Source organism: Felis catus, chromosome C2, assembly GCF_018350175.1.
Source record: "Felis catus isolate Fca126 chromosome C2, F.catus_Fca126_mat1.0, whole genome shotgun sequence".
Lineage (NCBI taxonomy): Eukaryota > Metazoa > Chordata > Mammalia > Carnivora > Felidae > Felis > Felis catus.
This window is the reverse complement of record NC_058376.1, coordinates 52,647,930-52,666,918: the sequence shown is the minus strand read 5'-3', so window position 1 is coordinate 52,666,918 and position 18,989 is coordinate 52,647,930. Positions and strand designations below refer to the sequence as shown.

Sequence of the window (18,989 nt, the reverse complement as noted above, 5' to 3'; positions counted from 1 at the left end):
GCTTAGAGGAGAAATAAGCATTCCATATTTAACTTAGGGATTTTTATTGTTAAAGTATTATAGCTATAAAGCCAAATCTAGACAATCGATTGTCTTAATAGTAGAATTAGTTCCATTGGATTCTTTAGACATATAAATTAAAAACTAATATTTATATAGAATTTGTTTTTAAAGCAGTTTCCACATATTTCTCATATTACTTTAAATATGAATGTCATTAGTTACTTAAGAGGATTGAGTAGGTTATTTACTACAAATCCATCTTTTTGGTATCCTCCCCAAGCATAGATAGATGTTTATTCTTTTAACAGAGATAATAAGCAGTAGAGTGAATAGAACTTGGACTTAAGCATGGGTTCCATCACCTGGTTCAATCACCTCTGGTGTCTGTGATTGTAGACAAAGTTATTTACATTGTCTTCATCTGTAAAGTGGAGACAGCACCTCCTGTAGCAGGATGTTGTGTGGATTAAAGTGAAACCATATAAATAACACATCAACATAGTGCCTGTCTCGTCACTGGTATTTAGTGTATGACAGGAATATGCATCTGCTTAAAAATGTAGCGTGACATATCTATATCACATGTTATGTGTGCAATGTATGTCATATCACTTTTAAATATATATGTTTTAAATATACACATATAATTATATATGTATAATAAAATATCTAATCATCTAAATACAGATTTAAAAATTATGTAATATTGGCCTATTATATGAACATCTTAGAATAATTATTTAATAATGGTGTAAGCCTTTCATGTGTCAATTAATATTTCCCAACTTTACATATTATGAAAAGAAGGATTCTTTTATTAAGGAATAAAGGAATAACTTCTTTATTAAAGAAGTTTGGGGACTATAGTAGACTAGGGCAACATGACCTTGAGAATCAGGTCATGTCTGTCTCTTTCTTTCTTTCTTTCTTTCTTTCTTTCTTTCTTTCTTTCTTTCTTTCTTTCTTTCTTCTTTCTTTCTTTCTTTCAGTTTATTTTGAGAGAGAGAGAGAGAGAGAGAGAGAGAGAGAGAGAACAAGTGGGGGAGGGGCAGAGAGAGGGGGAGGAGAGAGAATCCCAAGTAGGCTCTATCCTGCTAGCATGGAACCTGATGTGGGGCTCGAACCCATGAACCGTGAGTGAGATCATGACCTGAACTGAAGTCGGACGCTCAACTGACTGAGCCACCCAGGTGCCCCTCAGGTCAGGTTTAATACCCAATTTACCTACTTAAAAGCTAAATGTATTGGGGAGTTAAAGAACCTGTCTAAACCTTAGTTTTCAGCTATTAAATGGGGAACATTTAATAATATTTACAACTACTAAGGATTAAATAAAATAATGTATGGATGACCCTAGCACATAGTATTGCTTCAATAAATAGTAATCTCTTTCTCTGATGTATACATAGCTGGCTTTATCTTACTTTGAAGGGAAAGAATTTCAGTGAAAGTTCATGCCTATGTAATTCCAAATGGTAGGCTGAATGGTGTGTTAATGGAGGGAGTGAAGAAATAGAAGAGTGTCCTCTTAATTAAGTTTCTAGGACAGCCACATGGGATACCCACAGTAAGTATAATCCTACCACTGAAGATGGAGACACATTCTAGAACCAGACACTGCTGCAATCTAGGAGTGGCTAAGGTGGCCCGCCTGACATAATGGGAAGGCATGGACAATTTTATTTTGCCGCATTCCCTCTCCAGGCACAATGATTTCCACCCTCTTTAATAAAGACGACTACTTTCTACACATGAACAGCCTAGTTCATGAAGACAAGAAGACAGCTGTGAGAGAGATGTGAAGACATATTTCATTTTTATTATCTTTTAGGCATAGACGGGTATGTTAATCCATTTCCACATACAATTCCTGTAATCACAGATAGGGAGTGAAACTTGAACTGGCAAAACCTGTCTCCTGTTTGCAAAGAGTGAAATTGGAGAGATGCAACCTCAGAAGTTGAGGATTGTGCATTATCTTCCTTCCCAGTCTTGCTGTGCAGATGGCTGCCGTTACACAAACACACTCCGCTTTTTATCCCCGCATCGATTCAATTGTAATAATGCTGTCCCCTTTTCCCTGGCAAACTTTCTGCTGTCCGTCCAGAACTCTGAGTTGCGAATGTTCTGCTCTCTAGGTTCTGACAGTTGTTTTTGCACTCAGTTTACTACAGCAAGTGGAAGCCAAGAAATAATTGTAGTATGACCCTCTCTATTGCAACATTGCTTCTTTCTGCAAATAGATCTTAGGAGTTAGACTTTGAATCTTTGATCTCCCACACCAAAAGAAAAAAAAATTATATGGAAGTGATTTCATTTTAGTGTTCGTGGTTTATTGTGGAAAGCAGGTGTTTAAAAATTTTAGAATTTCTTTAACAAAATTCTAAAGAGAGAAGGAAAAAAAAGAAATCACAGTATTTACAGAGATAACAGAATGGCTTAGCCATGCAAAAAAAATAACTTTGGTTTTTCCCCTTTCACTTTGGTTTAAATATTGACCAAGATTCAATTTTTTTCCTGCCAAATAAAACTTCAATACATCAAAGTTTAGAGGCAAAATAACATATTTTCTTTTTCCCCGTAATATTTTATACAGCATTGAGTCTAATAGGATATTTTATGTATTTAATCCATACCAATGCACTACAGGAAGCTTTTATTAAACTGAGTCACTACTGCCCAGACAATAAACAGTTTATTAAATGTACAATAACATGTGTTTCTTAATGCAGAAGTGGTAAAATATTATTCCCAATCTCTTTCTGACTTTATCTTCTGTTTTTCATTGCCATCATAATTTTTTATTCTGTCAGTCTAAGAAATAAACATCAGTTTTCCTTTTGCTCCTAAAGAATACAGTTTTTCACCTGGAAATCTGATGTTCACTTTTTTTTTTCTGTAAAGTTACGTAAATCCTGGGACAAAAATGGCTGTGCAGTGTTCTCCCAGAAACCAAGCTTCTGCTTGAAAGAGCAAAGTTTAAAAGTCTAGTCACAAGTAGCTATTGGCCCTTATCCAGTCTACCTCAAAAAGTTTCCATTTATACTACCACCCTAAAAAGTTCCTCAAGCATAAAACATGTTTATAAAGTTACAAATTTGAATGTAACTAAAGATACATAGACATTTTATTATTACACTCTCATGTACTGCTTGATAAATTATGTACCAGTTAAAAACACTAAATTATCTCAAGGTGCATTCAATATCTGTAGCGTAGTTAACAAAAACACACACGAAAAAAATATATATTCTATATTCTGTGGAAAATAACACAGCTTTGATAATGACCACTGTTAAAAATCTCCAATTCTGACTGATATCTTTTTTTAAAGGAAATAGATATAATTTTAAGGCAGTGGATAACCCAAAGGATTTAACACCAATTTTTAATTACAATGATTTACATCGTGATCTATGAAAATGGGAATGTTATCCATGATTTTTCCAAACTGTCTCTCATTTTTCTTTTGACAGAAAATAATATATTAGCAGTTGTCTCTGAAGGTAAGTGCTGCCCAAATTCTGTGTTATGTCCTGTTTCAAATAGGCGAAACTGTCAGTTTGGGAGTACCATTATTATGTATGTGCGTCCGTATGCATGTGTGATTTACTTCGGAAAGTCAGCTGGTGGTGCATGATCAGAATCAGCTCATCGGCTGCTCATCAGTCTGACTCTCTGCCTCCATCTCCCTTGTGATAGAAAAAAATCACAGTTTTTGAATAGAGCAATGTGTGTGTCCCCAGCCTTCACAAGCTGCCACCTTTGGGATTTCGGTGCTTGTGAGAAAATTTGGGGGCATTACTGATAGCAATCAGAATCAGAAGTGTGCCTGCTCCGATTATCCATATAAACAATTGAAATAAAAACATTACATTATACATCAGATTAACAGCAACTCCCAGAACAAAGCTTACAGTGTATAAAAATAGCTACGTAAAAAATTTACATAAAAGGCAAACCAAAAAGAAATCCTCAGTGCAGACATTTACAGAAAAAAAAACAAAAACAAAAAACAAAAAACAACAAACCAAACACAACATATGACCTATTATCATGGCTGCCAAAACTTGTTTTTGTTTGTAATTTCACTTCATTGTTTTTACTTGAGATAATTCTCTAAAATCCTGTGACAGCTTGGTAGAATGAACTGCTTAATACTTGAACCATGAATTGCTGTCAATGTCTTTGTATATGTATTAAATACAATCCACGTTCATGCTTCAATTGGTCTATATAGTTTTTTTTCTCTGAAATGATGAAAAAAAACACAATTTAGTAAGTTACCATAGCAATCATTTTTCACCACCAACAGATGCTTTGTACTAAAAGTGATAGGAATGACTTTATAGGAGCCTTTCATAAAACTCCATTGTCCCTGAGCCCATCTGTGATCCCAGGCACTGTTGCAGCCCCTTCTACAAATACTTTTTTCGAATTGTTGAAGAGTCTTTATTTTTATGAAAACTGCTTAATTCATATGACGATTAGAAGGCTTTTTTCAGGAAAATATTTCATTCTGCAGGTTTTGTCTTTAAGCTTAATTTTTCTTTGAGACTTTATCAAATTTTGAAGATAAGCAGAAGGTAAATTCTATGTTTACAAAGGATTGAGGAATGCACCTAGAGAAGCAGAAAAAAAGTCCGACGGGAATGTTCATACTTGGCCTCCAATGGACAGCAGGATGGGGGAAGGAACCCAGCTCTTACTTCTTTCACATGAGCTGTTTGAGATCTCAGTTTTCAGATTCTAAAAATGTGTTACCCCAATTATTCGATCTTTCTTTCCTGTGTGTATCCTTCCAATTGTAATTATTTCCCATGCTTGCTACCTGGGGTGACCTACTCAGATTGTGACTTGTGCTTTATTTATACTGAACCAAAGCTTTACTGTGGTTGTTGGGGACTGTTACATCACATGCGTAAACTACAGCAACAGTTATTTTCAAGGACACACAAAATAATTTGTCCAAATGGCTTCTGTGTTTGGCTGGCTGAAGAGATCATAAATAAAAATTAAAAGCTCAAATTCCAAGTGGCAATACCATGGAAAAGACTTTTTTTGAGATTGTCTTTAAAAAAATCATACTCATATAGCTATTATATATAAATATATGCAATATATGTAACACTGATATATACATTATACACACATACACATATATGTGCATATGTAGATACACATATACATATACACACACATATATATAATACACGTACTATCTGCAAAAGTTTTGTGTGTCTACACAAATTTTTTCATTAAAATAGTTTGGGGAATGGCTGCATAAATACACGACACTTGTAAGTATATTAAATCCTTAGATTAAAATTTTTATATTTAAAAGTTCTTCTCATAATTGCTTTTTAAGATAAATTTGAAGTATTAGAACCAGCTCTCATCCAACCAAAGTATCAATTTAGAAAATTCAACTTCTTTGCACTCAGCAAAAATTTTGGCATTAGAAGACAAAATGCTAATTGAATGTTACAATCTCAACACTGATTTTAATTAGTCACAGAATAATGATTATTTTTTAGAAGATGGGTAGACTGTTGAGATTCCATTCTTCTGAGAACACCTTTCTGAGTTACCAAAGTTTCCTTTGGCAAAAACTCTCTTTCTGTTTGGAAAGTTGCAATTACGAAGCATCTCAATGTCAAGGCTTACTTTCCCTTTCGTCTCCTAGGGTGTTTTGTACTTTCATTGGGAATTATTTCTATAAACCTCAAACAGCCTACCCACCTGGACAACACTTTAGAACAGTTTCTCTCTTAGGCTTCTGTTTTGTGATTGTTTTCTTCTAACTTTTTGTTTTCCTCCAGATTACCAAGGTCCTTGTTTACATGTTTTGAGGCAGTCCTGTAAGAAAATTAAATAAATATCATCACATTGACACATGTGTATTTAACTTTTTAATTTTTTTTAATTTTAGAGTTCACATGAATGTATCTTTGAAAAGCAAATGTTTTACATCTAATATAGACAAACTACTGGGGTGAACAAATCCACATCTGTGAACCTGGACTGGTAACAGAACACGTTCCAATGAGATTACCTTGGGTAATGGCGTTGCATTAAATATATGGTAGGAGAAAAACCAACTAATTATTGTGAACACAGACTATACATACTTAGTTGTATCATGTTTTGGGCTGTTTTTTTTTTTCCTCTCCACTTTCTGGGAAGTAATTATTATCAACTCAATAATCAAAAATTTCCTTTTGGGCAAATACTTTCTGCAAATTTTCTCTGAGGGTGTTTCATTAGTGCCTTTCTCTTTTGTCATTCTGTATTATGCATCCAGATTGAACTAATGTCCTGTATCTTTGTTTATGAATTCTGTTTTATCAAATAAATCACAAGCAAGATTAGAAAGAGACCCAAGTTTATGACAGGAATCTGGCAGCAGAAGCCAAAGTAGCTTTAACATGGTGGTTCTCAAACTGTGGTCCTAGACCAGCAGTATCAGCACCCCCTGGGAACTTGACAGAAGTGCAAACAGAACAACAGAAACAGAAACTCTGGGGAGAGGGCCAGCAATCCATGATAAACAAGGCTCCCTGGTGGCTCAGCTTCTGCCAAAGTTTGAGAGTTGCTGCCATGGTTACACATGACTGGGTTCTATCCTTTAAGAGCTGAAATCAGGTTTTCTTAAGCACACAGATAAATTCCTTGGTTTTAGGATGACCCAGGAGATGACATAACTGTTTTTCAAAAAGTGTACCACTCCCTCCCTCCCTCCCTCCCTCCCTTCCTTCCTTCCTCCCTCCTTCCCTCCCTCCTGTTTTCCTTCCTTCCCTCCCTCCCTCCCTCCTATTTTCCTTCCTTCCCTCTGTCCCTCCCTCCTTCCCTCCCTCCCCCTTCCTTCCTTTCTCTCCTTCCTTAACTCTCTCCCTCCCTGTTATAAGCTCATCAGCAGAACCACAGTGATATGGTAGTTTAAATTATTATTGCCATATAATTCCTAATAATATTTCTATTTTTAAGAAGAAATATATATCCAGATGTGCCAAGGAAACTGGGGAGAAAGCTCCATTTTTCCCTTAAAAGTATTTCCATTACTGAAATGGATTCATTTGCTAAGAATCACAACTTTACTAGAAAGAGGTATGTAATGGTATATGATATATGTCCAAGTGAGATAAAGACATATGGCTCATTTAAAGTGGGGACACTCATTATATTTAGCATGAGTTTAATTTAATTTTTGACTTAAAAATTCTTAGTTTAGCTGAAACTACACCCTTCTAAGTCCATTCATAAGGCAGGAGAGCAAGCTCAAACTCTGCCAACATGAGAAGTGCTAAAATATGTAATAGCATTTTACAACAGACATTTCAAATGTAAATAAGACATGCCGTCAGTTGGAGTCTATGTATTGACCTATATCATATTATCACATAAATATTTCCTACCTTGCAGTAAAATGGTACATTATGGTGAATGACAACAACCTTATCATATATATTTTCCAGGAAAATGGAAGAATGATGCAAATGGCCTTGCTCCTTTTCTCATATTTTTCTCATATAAAATATATAAACACAGTATATATTTTTTATATATAACATATAGACATATAGACATATGCTGTCTACATTATATCTATATATCTATATCTATATCTATATCTATCTAAAATCAAGTAGAAACCAAAGGAAATTTGACCCTTATACTGGATGAGCTCTATTTTTACATAACTTTTCCTCTGAGGTCACTTCCCAGCTGGAGAGGCATAAGCTAACTAAAACTCTGAAAGTAAAGGAGAAAAAAAATCTCAGAAAGAAGAGAGCCACAGAGTGGTGAGAACCCCAAATATTTGTGTAAATCACAATAAACCCTTTGGATGTTATTTCTTCCCTTGGAGGTGAGAAATTTCACTTAGCCAAGTAGAAAGCAACAACTGGAAAGCTTAAAAATGTGCTACAGGGGTGCTTGGGTGGCTCAGTGGGTTAAGCATCCAACTTCAGCTCAGGTCATGAGTTCAAGCTCACATCAGGTTCTGTGCTGACAGCTCAGAGCCTGGAGTCTGCTTCGGATTCTGTGTCTCCCTCTCTCTCTCTGTCCCTCCCCTGCCTATACTCTCTCTCTCTCTCTCTCTCTCTCTCAAAAATGAAAAAATATTAAAAAAAAGTGACATAGATTTTAGCTACTACCCTACATAGAGAAACATATGTTTGGAGTTGAATCTCGACAAGCCAAAAGTCCTTGGCAAACATATCAATCTTTCCACTGAAATCCCAGAAAAGCCAAGACTCTGTGATGAGTCTTGGTATTCAACCTAAGATATGTGTGTCATATAAAATGTAAATGTAACTTTCACAAAATCAAGGAAATCAGCCAGAAGTTGAACTGCCTGCCAAGGAAAACAATCCATATCCTTTAGGAGAATATAATGGAACATGGAATCTCTATAACATATCACCCCCAAAAGACCAATATATAATAAAAAAAAAGTTACCATACATATGAAGAATAGAAAAATGTTAACATAAAGTCCAGAGAGTATCCTTGGATGACACAGAATTTGGAAATACAAAGGAAGAACTTTAAATCAGTTACTATATTACATGCTAAATGACATAAAGAAAAAAGTGGTGACAATGAGAGAATAGACAAATTTCAGTGCAAAAAAAATGTAAACAAAAATGATTCCCACTGCAAATGAATAATTCACTGAATTATCATATCAACAGATTGGAGGTAGCAGAGGAAAGCCTCAGTGAACCTACAGGACAAAACAACATAAATTACAAATTTTTAAAAACAGAAAGATAGGAAAAAAAAGATCCTCAGTGACTTGTAGGACAATATTGAGTAGTCTAACATATGTGTAATTGGAGTCCCAGTAGAAAAAGCAAAAGCAAAGGGGGTAGAAAATATATTTAAAGAAACAATGAAAAATATTCCCAGATTTGGTCATGTTCATTAACTTGGAGATCCAATGTGCTCAGCAATCCCCAAGCAGGAATTATACAAAGAAAAACACACCTATGTATGTCATAATCACACTAACCAAAAGCAAATATAGAGAAGAACTTGAAAGTAGCCACAGAAAATTTGGGCAGAGGAGCAATGACATGAATAACTGCTAATGTCTCAGGAAAAAAATGCATATACGAGATAACTAAACATCTGTAAAATGCTGAAAGAAAAATATCTCAACCCAGAATTTTATATCCAGTAAAAAGATTTTTTAAGCAAAGGTAATAAAGACATATAAAATTGGATGAAAGAAAACCGGAATAAATTATCGCTAGCAGACCTGTGCTGAGAAGTATCAAAGAAAGTTCTTTGGTTGAAGGGAAATGACACTACATGGAAACTCAGATGGACAAGAAAGAATGAATTCAGATTATATGTGTGTGGTAAAATATAAATACTATTAAAAACAATTTTTATAAAGACAATCATTTAATACGATACATACTGCATTATGTAAGACCCTTGAAACATTATAATTTCATTTAACTTCCTTCATCCTTTTTGCTATTGCTGTCATATTCATTACAACTCATTTATTATCAACCTCACACTATAATTACATGAAGGAGGTTATCTAAAATTATAATGTTTCAAGAGTTTTAGATTATTACATGAGTAGATTGTTATCAATTAAGAGTTCTTATTGTAATCCCTACAACAACCACAATAAAAGAATAGAAAGAGGTATAGTTAAAAGGCCATTAGAGAAATTAAAATATAATACTAACACTTATCTGAGTAAGTCAAAAGAAGGCAGGAAAAGAAAAACAGAGTACAACTAGAAAACAAATAGTGAGATGGTGATCTTAAATGTAATTATATCAATACTTAAGTGTAGCTTGGCTAAATCCTCCAATTAAAAGGGGGACTGTCACTCCCTCCCTCTGCCTCTCCCCCAACTCATGCTCTGTCTCTCTCTCTCTCTGCCAAAAATAAATAAACTTTAAAAAAAAATTAAAAAAATTAATAAATAAAAGGGAGACTGTCAGACTGTCATAAGCAAGTAAGCAAATGCGATATTCCAGGCGTTAAAATTTTTTCTGGATGGTCCAGATTGTAACTATTTCAGGCTAGGAGGCCATATGGTTTTTGTTCCAACTCTTCCACACTGGCGTGATAGTGTGAAACAACATAAAGCACATGCGAAGAAATGGGCATGACTGTGCTACCAAAAACCTTTCTTTACAAAATCAGACAGCAGCCTGAGAGTCATAGTCTTATCACCTTTACCATACATGAGGTGCACTTTAAATATACAGAGATCGCAAACTGAAAATAAAAGGAGAGAAAAAGATATACCTGTGAACATGAAGCGTACGAAAGCACTATAGCTATATTCATATGGGGCAATGTAAAGTTCAACACGAGGAACATTACAGCACCAATGAGAGACATTTCATAGTTACAACAGTTTCAATACACAAGGAAGTCATGACAATTGTATGTGTATGTAATTAATGAAAACATAAAGCAAAACCTGACAGAATTAAAGGGAGAAATCAACAGACAAATACACAACCTTATTTAGAGAATCTAATACTCCTGTCCCAGTAGCTGATAGGATTAATGGACCAAAATTCCATATGCACAATCATGATGAAGTTACTAGTACTGAGCTAGCTCTAGTACTGGAAGTACTGGCTTGTAACCCTCTTACATGTGAAGTGGTGTTATATAATTTGAAAAAAAAATCTGTAAGGATAAGAAGATTTAAACAAACTGTTATCTATCTTAATCTGACATACAGCTATAGAACATCGTACCCATCAACCACCAAAGTGTTTTCTTCAAATGCTCATCTAGCATCCTCCAGGTAATGCTGCATGGCTGCACGGAAGGCTGAAAGAATAACTTTCAATGCATTTCAAAAGATTAAAAGCTTACAGAGCAGGCTGTCTTAACAAAACAGAAGTCAAGGAGAAATGTGTGGAATTTAACACAGTTTGAGCTACCTGGCTCCAAAGAAGAAACCACAGAGGAAATTGAAACACATTTTTAACTGAATGAATATGAAAACAAAACATACTGAAATTTGTGGAATGCAGCTAACTCAGTGCTGTGAGTGAAATTCATAGTTTAAATGCTTGTGTTATGAAAGAAGAAAGGCTAACAGCAGTGATCTAAATTTTTAATTCATTTATGAAATTAAAAAAAGAAGAGAAAGTTGAATAACTTTCTAAATAAAGTAGAAAAGAGAATAGTAATCCTAAGAGCAAAAAGAATTAAAATTGAAAATAAGTAATAGAAATAAAAATAAAACAAATAAGAAAGTTTTTTGAAATTATTAGAAAATTGATTAATTCTCTAAAAACACTGAGCATGATAAAGGAATAAAATACAAATTAACAATATTAGAAAGTAAAGTGTTATCACTGCAGAATCAGAATTCTATGGGTAACTTTTTGCAAAAGTGTCAACAATGTAAATGAAATGGACATTTTTCTTGAAAAGCTTACCAATTATTCAAGAGGAAGCAACCTTATGTCTATTAAAGAAACTGAAACCATAATTTTTGTTTTAAAACAAATTCTCATAAAGAAAACTCCAGGCCCAGGTGGTTTTATCTCTGAACTATACCAAATATTTAAGGAAGTAAAAACATCTTTCAGTAAAAGAAGAGGATGGGACCCTTTCCAACTCATTCTAGTAAGCTCACATTACCCTAGTACAAAAATTTAGCAGAGATATTATAAGAAAAGAAAATCACAGATCACTATTCCTCATGAATGTAAACAAAACAATTCCTAATAAAATGTTGATAAACAGTATCCATCAATATATAAAAAAATATGATATATCATAATACAGTAGGATTTATTCCAGGAATGCAAGACTAGCTTAATATTCAATAATCAATCAATATAATTTACCATTTTATCAGAATAAAGAATATAGGAAAACAATGTGATTTTTTTATAGAAATAATGTAAATGCAGATGTAATGTAATGTAGATGTCAAAAGAGCATTTGAGAAAATTCAATGATAATCTGTGATAGAAAATTACCACGAATATCACTCTCAGTAATCTAGGGATATTTAAAAAATTTCTTTAGCCTCTTAAAGGGCATTGTGTAGTAAGGAATTTGGCCTTGCCCAAAGAAAATCTAGGCTTTGTCATCAGTTCTTGGGAGATAACCTCTAAATAGTTAGGATATCCTAAGTGGTAGGAGTGGCTTTCTTTTTCCTGGTACATCTCCAATCGCATGGAATAGTTTATGCTGAGAGGTTGTCTCAGCATATGGCCATCAACATCCAATGGTCTTAGGGTGTGGGCTGGCCATCCTGTAAGAACAGCCATATGATTTAGGGCTTTCGGCTATGTGGTATCAGCCTGATTTCTGAGGAAGGGAGAGGCTGGAGACTGAGGTAAACCATATGGACACGTAGTCAATCAATAATGCCTGTGTAGCAAAGCCCTAATAAAAACTCTGGACAGTAAAGCTCAAGCGAACTTCTCAGATTGGCAATAGCCCATGCTTTTGCCACACATCAGTGGCAGTAGAGTAACATGTCTGAAGACAAAGGAAACTTCACATTTGGAACTCTCCCAGACTCTGCGCTATTTCTTTTCCTTGGCCAATTTCAACATATCCATTACTTGTAATGAACATAAACAAGAGTATATTAGGTTCCAGTAAAACTCTGTATTTCTAGCAATTGATCAAACCTGAGTGTGGTTTTGGTAAACCCTCAACTTGAACTAGTATCAGAAGCAAGGATGTTCTTATGTGGACTCTTCCTTCTAAACTCAGTATTTGCACACTAACTCCTTGCATTGGGGGTCAGAAGTCTGGAAAGATTTGGCAGTTGGGAGAATCGTACCTTAGCCCCACAGTCTGGCTAACTCTGAGTAGGCATATATGAAAAACAAAGAGCAAATATCATGCATAATGGCAAATATTGAACAATTCCTTCCCTAAAATTGGGAACATGTAAAGATTTCAACAGTTCTATTCAACATTGTATTGGAGATCTCTATGAGTGCAACAAAGCAAGAAAAAGAAATAGAAAAAGCATACAGAGGGGAAGGGAGGAAGTAAAATTATCTCTATTTCCAGATGAAATTATTGTTTACATAGAAATCTTAAGGAATCCACAAGACAACGAATAGAATTAACAAGTGAATGTAGGAAGGTGGCTGTATACATTTCAACAACAACAAAATAATATTTTTATATAAAAATGGAAAATAAAATTGCAAAATAATTGCATTTATAATAGCTGCAAAAGACATAAAACATAAGAATAAATTTTATAAGATATGTCCATGTCTACATTAAAAGTTATGAAATATTGCTAAGCGGGGTGCTGGGGTGGCTCAGTCAGTTGAGCATCCGACTTTGGCCCCATCATGATCTCACAGTTCGTGGGTTCCAGTCCCACATTGGGCTTTGTGCAGACAGCTTGGAGTCTGCTTCAGATTTTCAGTCTCCCCCTCTCTCTGGCCCTCCCTGCTCACTATCTCTCTCTCAAAAAATAACATTAAAATTTAAAAAATATATTGGCACAAAAACAGACACAGACCAATGGAATAGAATAGAAACCCCAGAACTAGACCCACAAACGTATGGCCAACTCATCTTTGACAAAGCAGGAAAGAACATCCAATGGAAAAAAGAACATCCAATGGAAAAAGAGACCTTTAACAAATGGTGCTGGGAGAACTGGACAGCAACATGCAGAAGGTTGAAACTAGACCACTTCCTCACACCATTCACAAAAATAAACTCCAAATGGATAAAGGACCTAAATGTGAGACAGGAAACCATCAAAACCTTAGAGGAGAAAACAGGAAAAGACCTCTCTGACCTCAGCCGTAGCAATCTCTTACTCGACACATCCCCAAAGGCAAGGGAATTAAAAGCAAAAGTGAATTACTGGGACCTTATGAAGATAAAAAGCTTCTGCACAGCAAAGGAAACAACCAACAAAACTAAAAGCAACCAACGGAATGGGAAAAGATATTCGCAAATGACATATCGGACAAAGGGCTAGTATCCAAAATCTATAAAGAGCTCACCAAACTCCACACCCGAAAAACAAATAACCCAGTGAAGAAATGGGCAGAAAACATGAATAGACACTTCTCTAAAGAAGACATCCGGATGGCCAACAGGCACATGAAAAGATGTTCAGCGTCACTCCTTATCAGGGAAATACAAATCAAAACCACACTCAGATATCACCTCACGCCAGTCAGAGTGGCCAAAATGAACAAATCAGGAGACTCTAGATGCTGGAGAGGATGTGGAGAAACGGGAACCCTCTTGCACTGTTGGTGGGAATGCAAATTGGTGCAGCCGCTCTGGAAAGCAGTGTGGAGGTTCCTCAGAAAATTAAAAATAGACCTACCCTATGACCCAGCAATAGCGCTGCTAGGAATTTACCCAAGGGATACAGGAGTACTGATGCATAGGGCCACTTGTACCCCAATGTTCATAGCAGCACTCTCAACAATAGCCAAATTATGGAAAGAGCCTAAATGTCCATCAACTGATGAATGGATAAAGAAATTGTGGTTTATATACACAATGGAATATTACGTGGCAATGAGAAAAAATTAAATATGGCCTTTTGTAGCAACGTGGATGGAACTGGAGAGTGTGATGCTAAGTGAAATAAGCCATACAGAGAAAGACAGATACCATATGGTTTCACTCTTATGTGGATCCTGAGAAACTTAACAGGAACCCATGGGGGAGGGGAAGGAAAAAAAAAAAAAAACAGGTTAGAGTGGGAGAGAGCCAAAGCATAAGAGACTCTTAAAAACTGAGAACAAACTGAGGGTTGATGGGGGGTGGGAGGGAGTAGAGGGTGGGTGATGGGTATTGAGGAGGGCACCTTTGGGATGAGCACTGGGTGTTGTATGGAAACCAATTTGTCAATAAATTTCATAAAAAAAATAAAAATAAAAAAAATAAAAACTGAAAAAAAAATTAAAAAATATATATATTGCTAAGAAAAAATGGAAAGTAAATGGAGAGAAAAATGATATTCACATATTGGAAGGCTAAGAGATGTCAAATTTGAGATTCAAATCTACCCAAATTTATCTATAAATTCAAAGCAACCATAATCCCACAAATTAACAAGTTGCTAAAGTCTATATGAAAATGCAAAGAAATAAGATTGTTAACACAAGCAGAACATCAAAGTTGAAAGACTTACATTTTATTATCATTATTTTTATTACCACTATTACTGCTACAAAAGTTCCAAGGCCAGAAGAAAATCTTTTGAACATATGATGCTGGAATGAGTTGACAAATATAACAAAAGCAAAACCAACCAAACAAATAAACCACCTTTGTCTTGTATCACACACAAAATCTTAGATATATCATATTCTTAAATGTATAAAGTTTCTAGAAAAAGACATAGAAAAATATCTCTGCTATTTAGGGATAAGCAAACATTTTGTACCATGGGCACAGAAAGCAGTAAACATAATAGGAAAAAAATTCATAAGTTGCTCTTCATTAAAATTAAAAACTTCCACTCATTAAAAGACAGCATGAAAAAAAGAAAAGAAGTCACAGACTAGAACAAAATAGTCACAATATATCTATAACAAAGGACTTTTATAAAGAACATGTAAAGAACTCTTACAGATCAATCACTCACACACACACACACACACACACACACACACACACACACACACACAAACCCAAATACCGTAAAATCACAAGTAAAAGACCGGAATAGTAACTGTACAAAAGATAATGACCAATAAGTACACGGAGCTTAAAATCATTAGGTCTCAGGGAAATTCAAGTTAAAACCAAAATTAGATATAATTTCACACTTCCTGGAATGGCTAAAATTAAACAGAATGACAATACCAAAGTTAGGCAAGAATGTGGAAGAACCAAAATTCTCATACATAGCTGGTGGGAGCGGGAATTGGACAACTATTTTGGACAGCTGTTTGGCAATTTCTTATGAAAAATATCTACCCTATGACCTAGCGATTCCATTTCTAGGTATTAACCCAAGATGGTGAAAACAAATACTCACAAAAATGCTTATATAAGGATTTTTTTAGCCATATTATTCATAATAGCCCGAACTGGAAACTATCCAAATGTCTATAAACAAGAGAATGGATTAAAATAATGTGACATATTCTAACAATGGAACACTACTCAGTAATTTCAACAAATCATTAATATATGTATCTCAGGAACACTATGTTAAAAGAAAAAAGCGAGGCACAAAGGAGTACGTCTTGTGTGAGGCTCCAGACTAGACAAACGTAATCTCTAGTGATAACAATCAGCACAGTGGTTGCCTCAGGGAACATGGATAGTGGGGATGAACAGGAAGAGAGTCCAAGGGAATACTCTGGGGTGATGAGATGCTCCATTCTGTGACTGGAGTAATGGTCACAAGGTGTATTACATTTCTCAAAACATGTAATGGCACATTTATTGTAAGCAAATTTTACCTTAATATAAAAACATACAGAGCCACAAGCTAAAGCATATGCCTCTAGTCAGAGACCGAAAGAACCAGGGAATATGTGCAGTGAAAAACTGCATACCATTTTATTTCCCTTTCTATTTACTTTCTAGGTGGATATATTGGTCTAGGGATGATTTCATCAAGTTACATCAAATAGAAGAAAGAGGTATCAAGAAAAAGGGAGTGACTAGAATTTTCCCTAGGGAAGCTTTACTCAGGGCAAATCACAGTATTTTTCAGTGTATTTGTTCAGGTAAATCAGGCCAAAGATCACTGTTCACAGTTTGAAAAAAGGGTTGTTAAAGGCAACATGAAATATTTGTAGAAAATGTTTGTAGAGTTAGAGTTGAGTAACTTCAAATGAATTGCTTTTTGTTTCTTTTTTTTTAAGTTTACTTATTTTTGAGAGAGAGAGAAAGAGAGATACCTTGAGTGGCAGAGGGGCAGAGAGAGAGGGAGGGAGAGACTCCCCAGCAGGCTCTACACTGTCAGCACACAGCCTGACTTGGGGTTCAATCCCACGAACTGTGAGATCATGACCTGGAGCTGAGATCAAGGGTCAGATGCTTAACCAACTGAGCCACCCAGGCACCCCATACAAATTGTTTTTCTTATTTTAAAGTTTACAAAGCAAATTGTTTTTCTTATTTTAAAGTTTACAAAGCAAAAATATATATATATATATATATATATATATATATATATATATATATATATATATAAATGAAACTGTAAATGAAAAGCAAATATCTCCCTTCTTAAACTCACTTTCCAAAATTATAACTGCTAACACCCTTATAATGCCTTAATGTGCCAGGCACTGTTCTAAATGTGGTACAGATATTACAATGAGATTAATAAAATTGCTTGTGATCACATAGCTACTAAGTAGCAAAGCCAGGATTCAAACTCCAGGGGTCTTAGCATCCGTGCACCATGCTACACAGTTATACGAATATGCTAAGTGTTAACCATCATGAAATGTGCTAAATAGAAATAACAATAGTGTGGTTGGTGGGGGAGGGGGTATATATTGTGTTTATGTACATGAGATTTACATAAATTTTATCACTGATCTTTCCATTTGTATTACTGAGACTCCACTCTATCTAGCAGGAAAAGCATTTAAAAATTATTCTGATTACTTTGGCTTGGTTTTTAAAATGATATAGTAAAAATAAATACAACTTTATGGATGAATCTTTTTTAATTTTGGAAAATAGCAGAGATTTGAAATAATTATAGAGGTTATAAATACCTCTACTACTGGAAGAGGAAAAATTAATTTTTTTTAATGTTCATTTATTTTTGAGAGATAGACCGAGTGCGAGCAGGGGAAGGGCAGAGAGAGAGGGACGCGCAGAACCTGAAGGAGGCTCCAGGCTCCAAGCTCCAAGCTGTTGTCACAGAGCCCGACGCAGGGCTCAAACTCACAACAGCGAGCCAAAGTCAGATGCTTAACCTGAGCCAAAGTTGGATGCTTAACCAACTGAATCACCCAGACGCCCTAGAAAAATTTATTTAAGTCATTCTCTTTAGCAAAATATTCTCCAGTCAATTGATTTGAAGGACAAGTTTAGGCATTTATGAAGAATGAGTGCTTGGGTCAAAATTATTATTGGTTGCCTTAAACTTTCTTCATTGTTCAGCTTTTATGTAACTTTAAGAGAACATTGAAATCATAGAATCACAATAATCATGGAGGAAGCCCTCGAGGTGACCATCTAGACTAATCTGTGAGACTGAGTAAAGTCTTGGTCATAGGGTCAGAGGGCCTGGATTCTCATCCTCATGTGTCAAGTCTGAGTTGCAAGTGCTTGGACAAATACATCCTCTGAAGCATGCTTGCTCACCTATAAACAGGGAATAACAGGATCTGCTCACAGGGCAGATATGAGGGTAAATGTGACAGTGGACAGCAAAGCCCTCAGCAGTGACAGAGGCTGACCAAACTGACGTGAGTCATGGAGCTGCTGTCCATGGCCATATAGCCGCTAAGTAGCAGAAGGGAGCTCAAACTTAAGTCTCAACTCTTCATTCTGTGTCATTTCCATAAATGCAGTGCCTATTAAGGGTTCAAACTGCTTTTAAATAACTTTTGAGAAGACTCTCCAACTTTTTTGGTGAGATTTCCCTCAGTATTATAGACTTGTTTGGAGATCTCCTTTGAAGGAGGTAGGGAACGTATAATGGTAGTATCAACTAAGTGTGCCTTCATTTTAACACTTCAGAGTTGCTAAGACATTAGACCCTAACTGTTCTCACCACAAAATGAGGTGATAATTATGTGACATGATGGAGGTGGTAGCTAATACTCTGGTGGTAACCTTATCACCATATATAAATGTATCGAATCAATATGTCGTCCACCTTATTAACCAATGTTGTATGTCAACTACGACTTCATTAAAAAAATAATTTAGTGGGGAATGAAGAAGTTTGGCAAAGTGAAGGAGGGTGAGAGTGGCAGTCCTAACCAATGCATCACAATCTTGCGAGATGGTATTATGAAAAGATAAATAAAATGTTACAC

At 35.3% G+C, this 18,989-nt stretch overlaps 1 protein-coding gene across 2 annotated transcripts in view; it reads right to left on the bottom strand.

Moving 5' to 3' along the window:
- Positions 1-1,802: 1,802 nt before the first annotated feature.
- The window catches only part of ALCAM (activated leukocyte cell adhesion molecule), a 216,051-nt gene continuing 198,864 nt past the window's right edge, over positions 1,803-18,989 (bottom strand). For both annotated transcript variants that reach the window (XM_011285972.4, XM_011285971.4), the window contains 2 exons: positions 5,746-5,862; positions 1,803-4,253 (listed from right to left, as the gene is read on the bottom strand). In XM_011285972.4, coding sequence (XP_011284274.1) covers positions 5,775-5,862 — 88 coding nt within the window. In that variant the 3' untranslated portion in view covers positions 1,803-4,253; positions 5,746-5,774. The remainder of the gene's footprint in view (positions 4,254-5,745; positions 5,863-18,989) is intronic.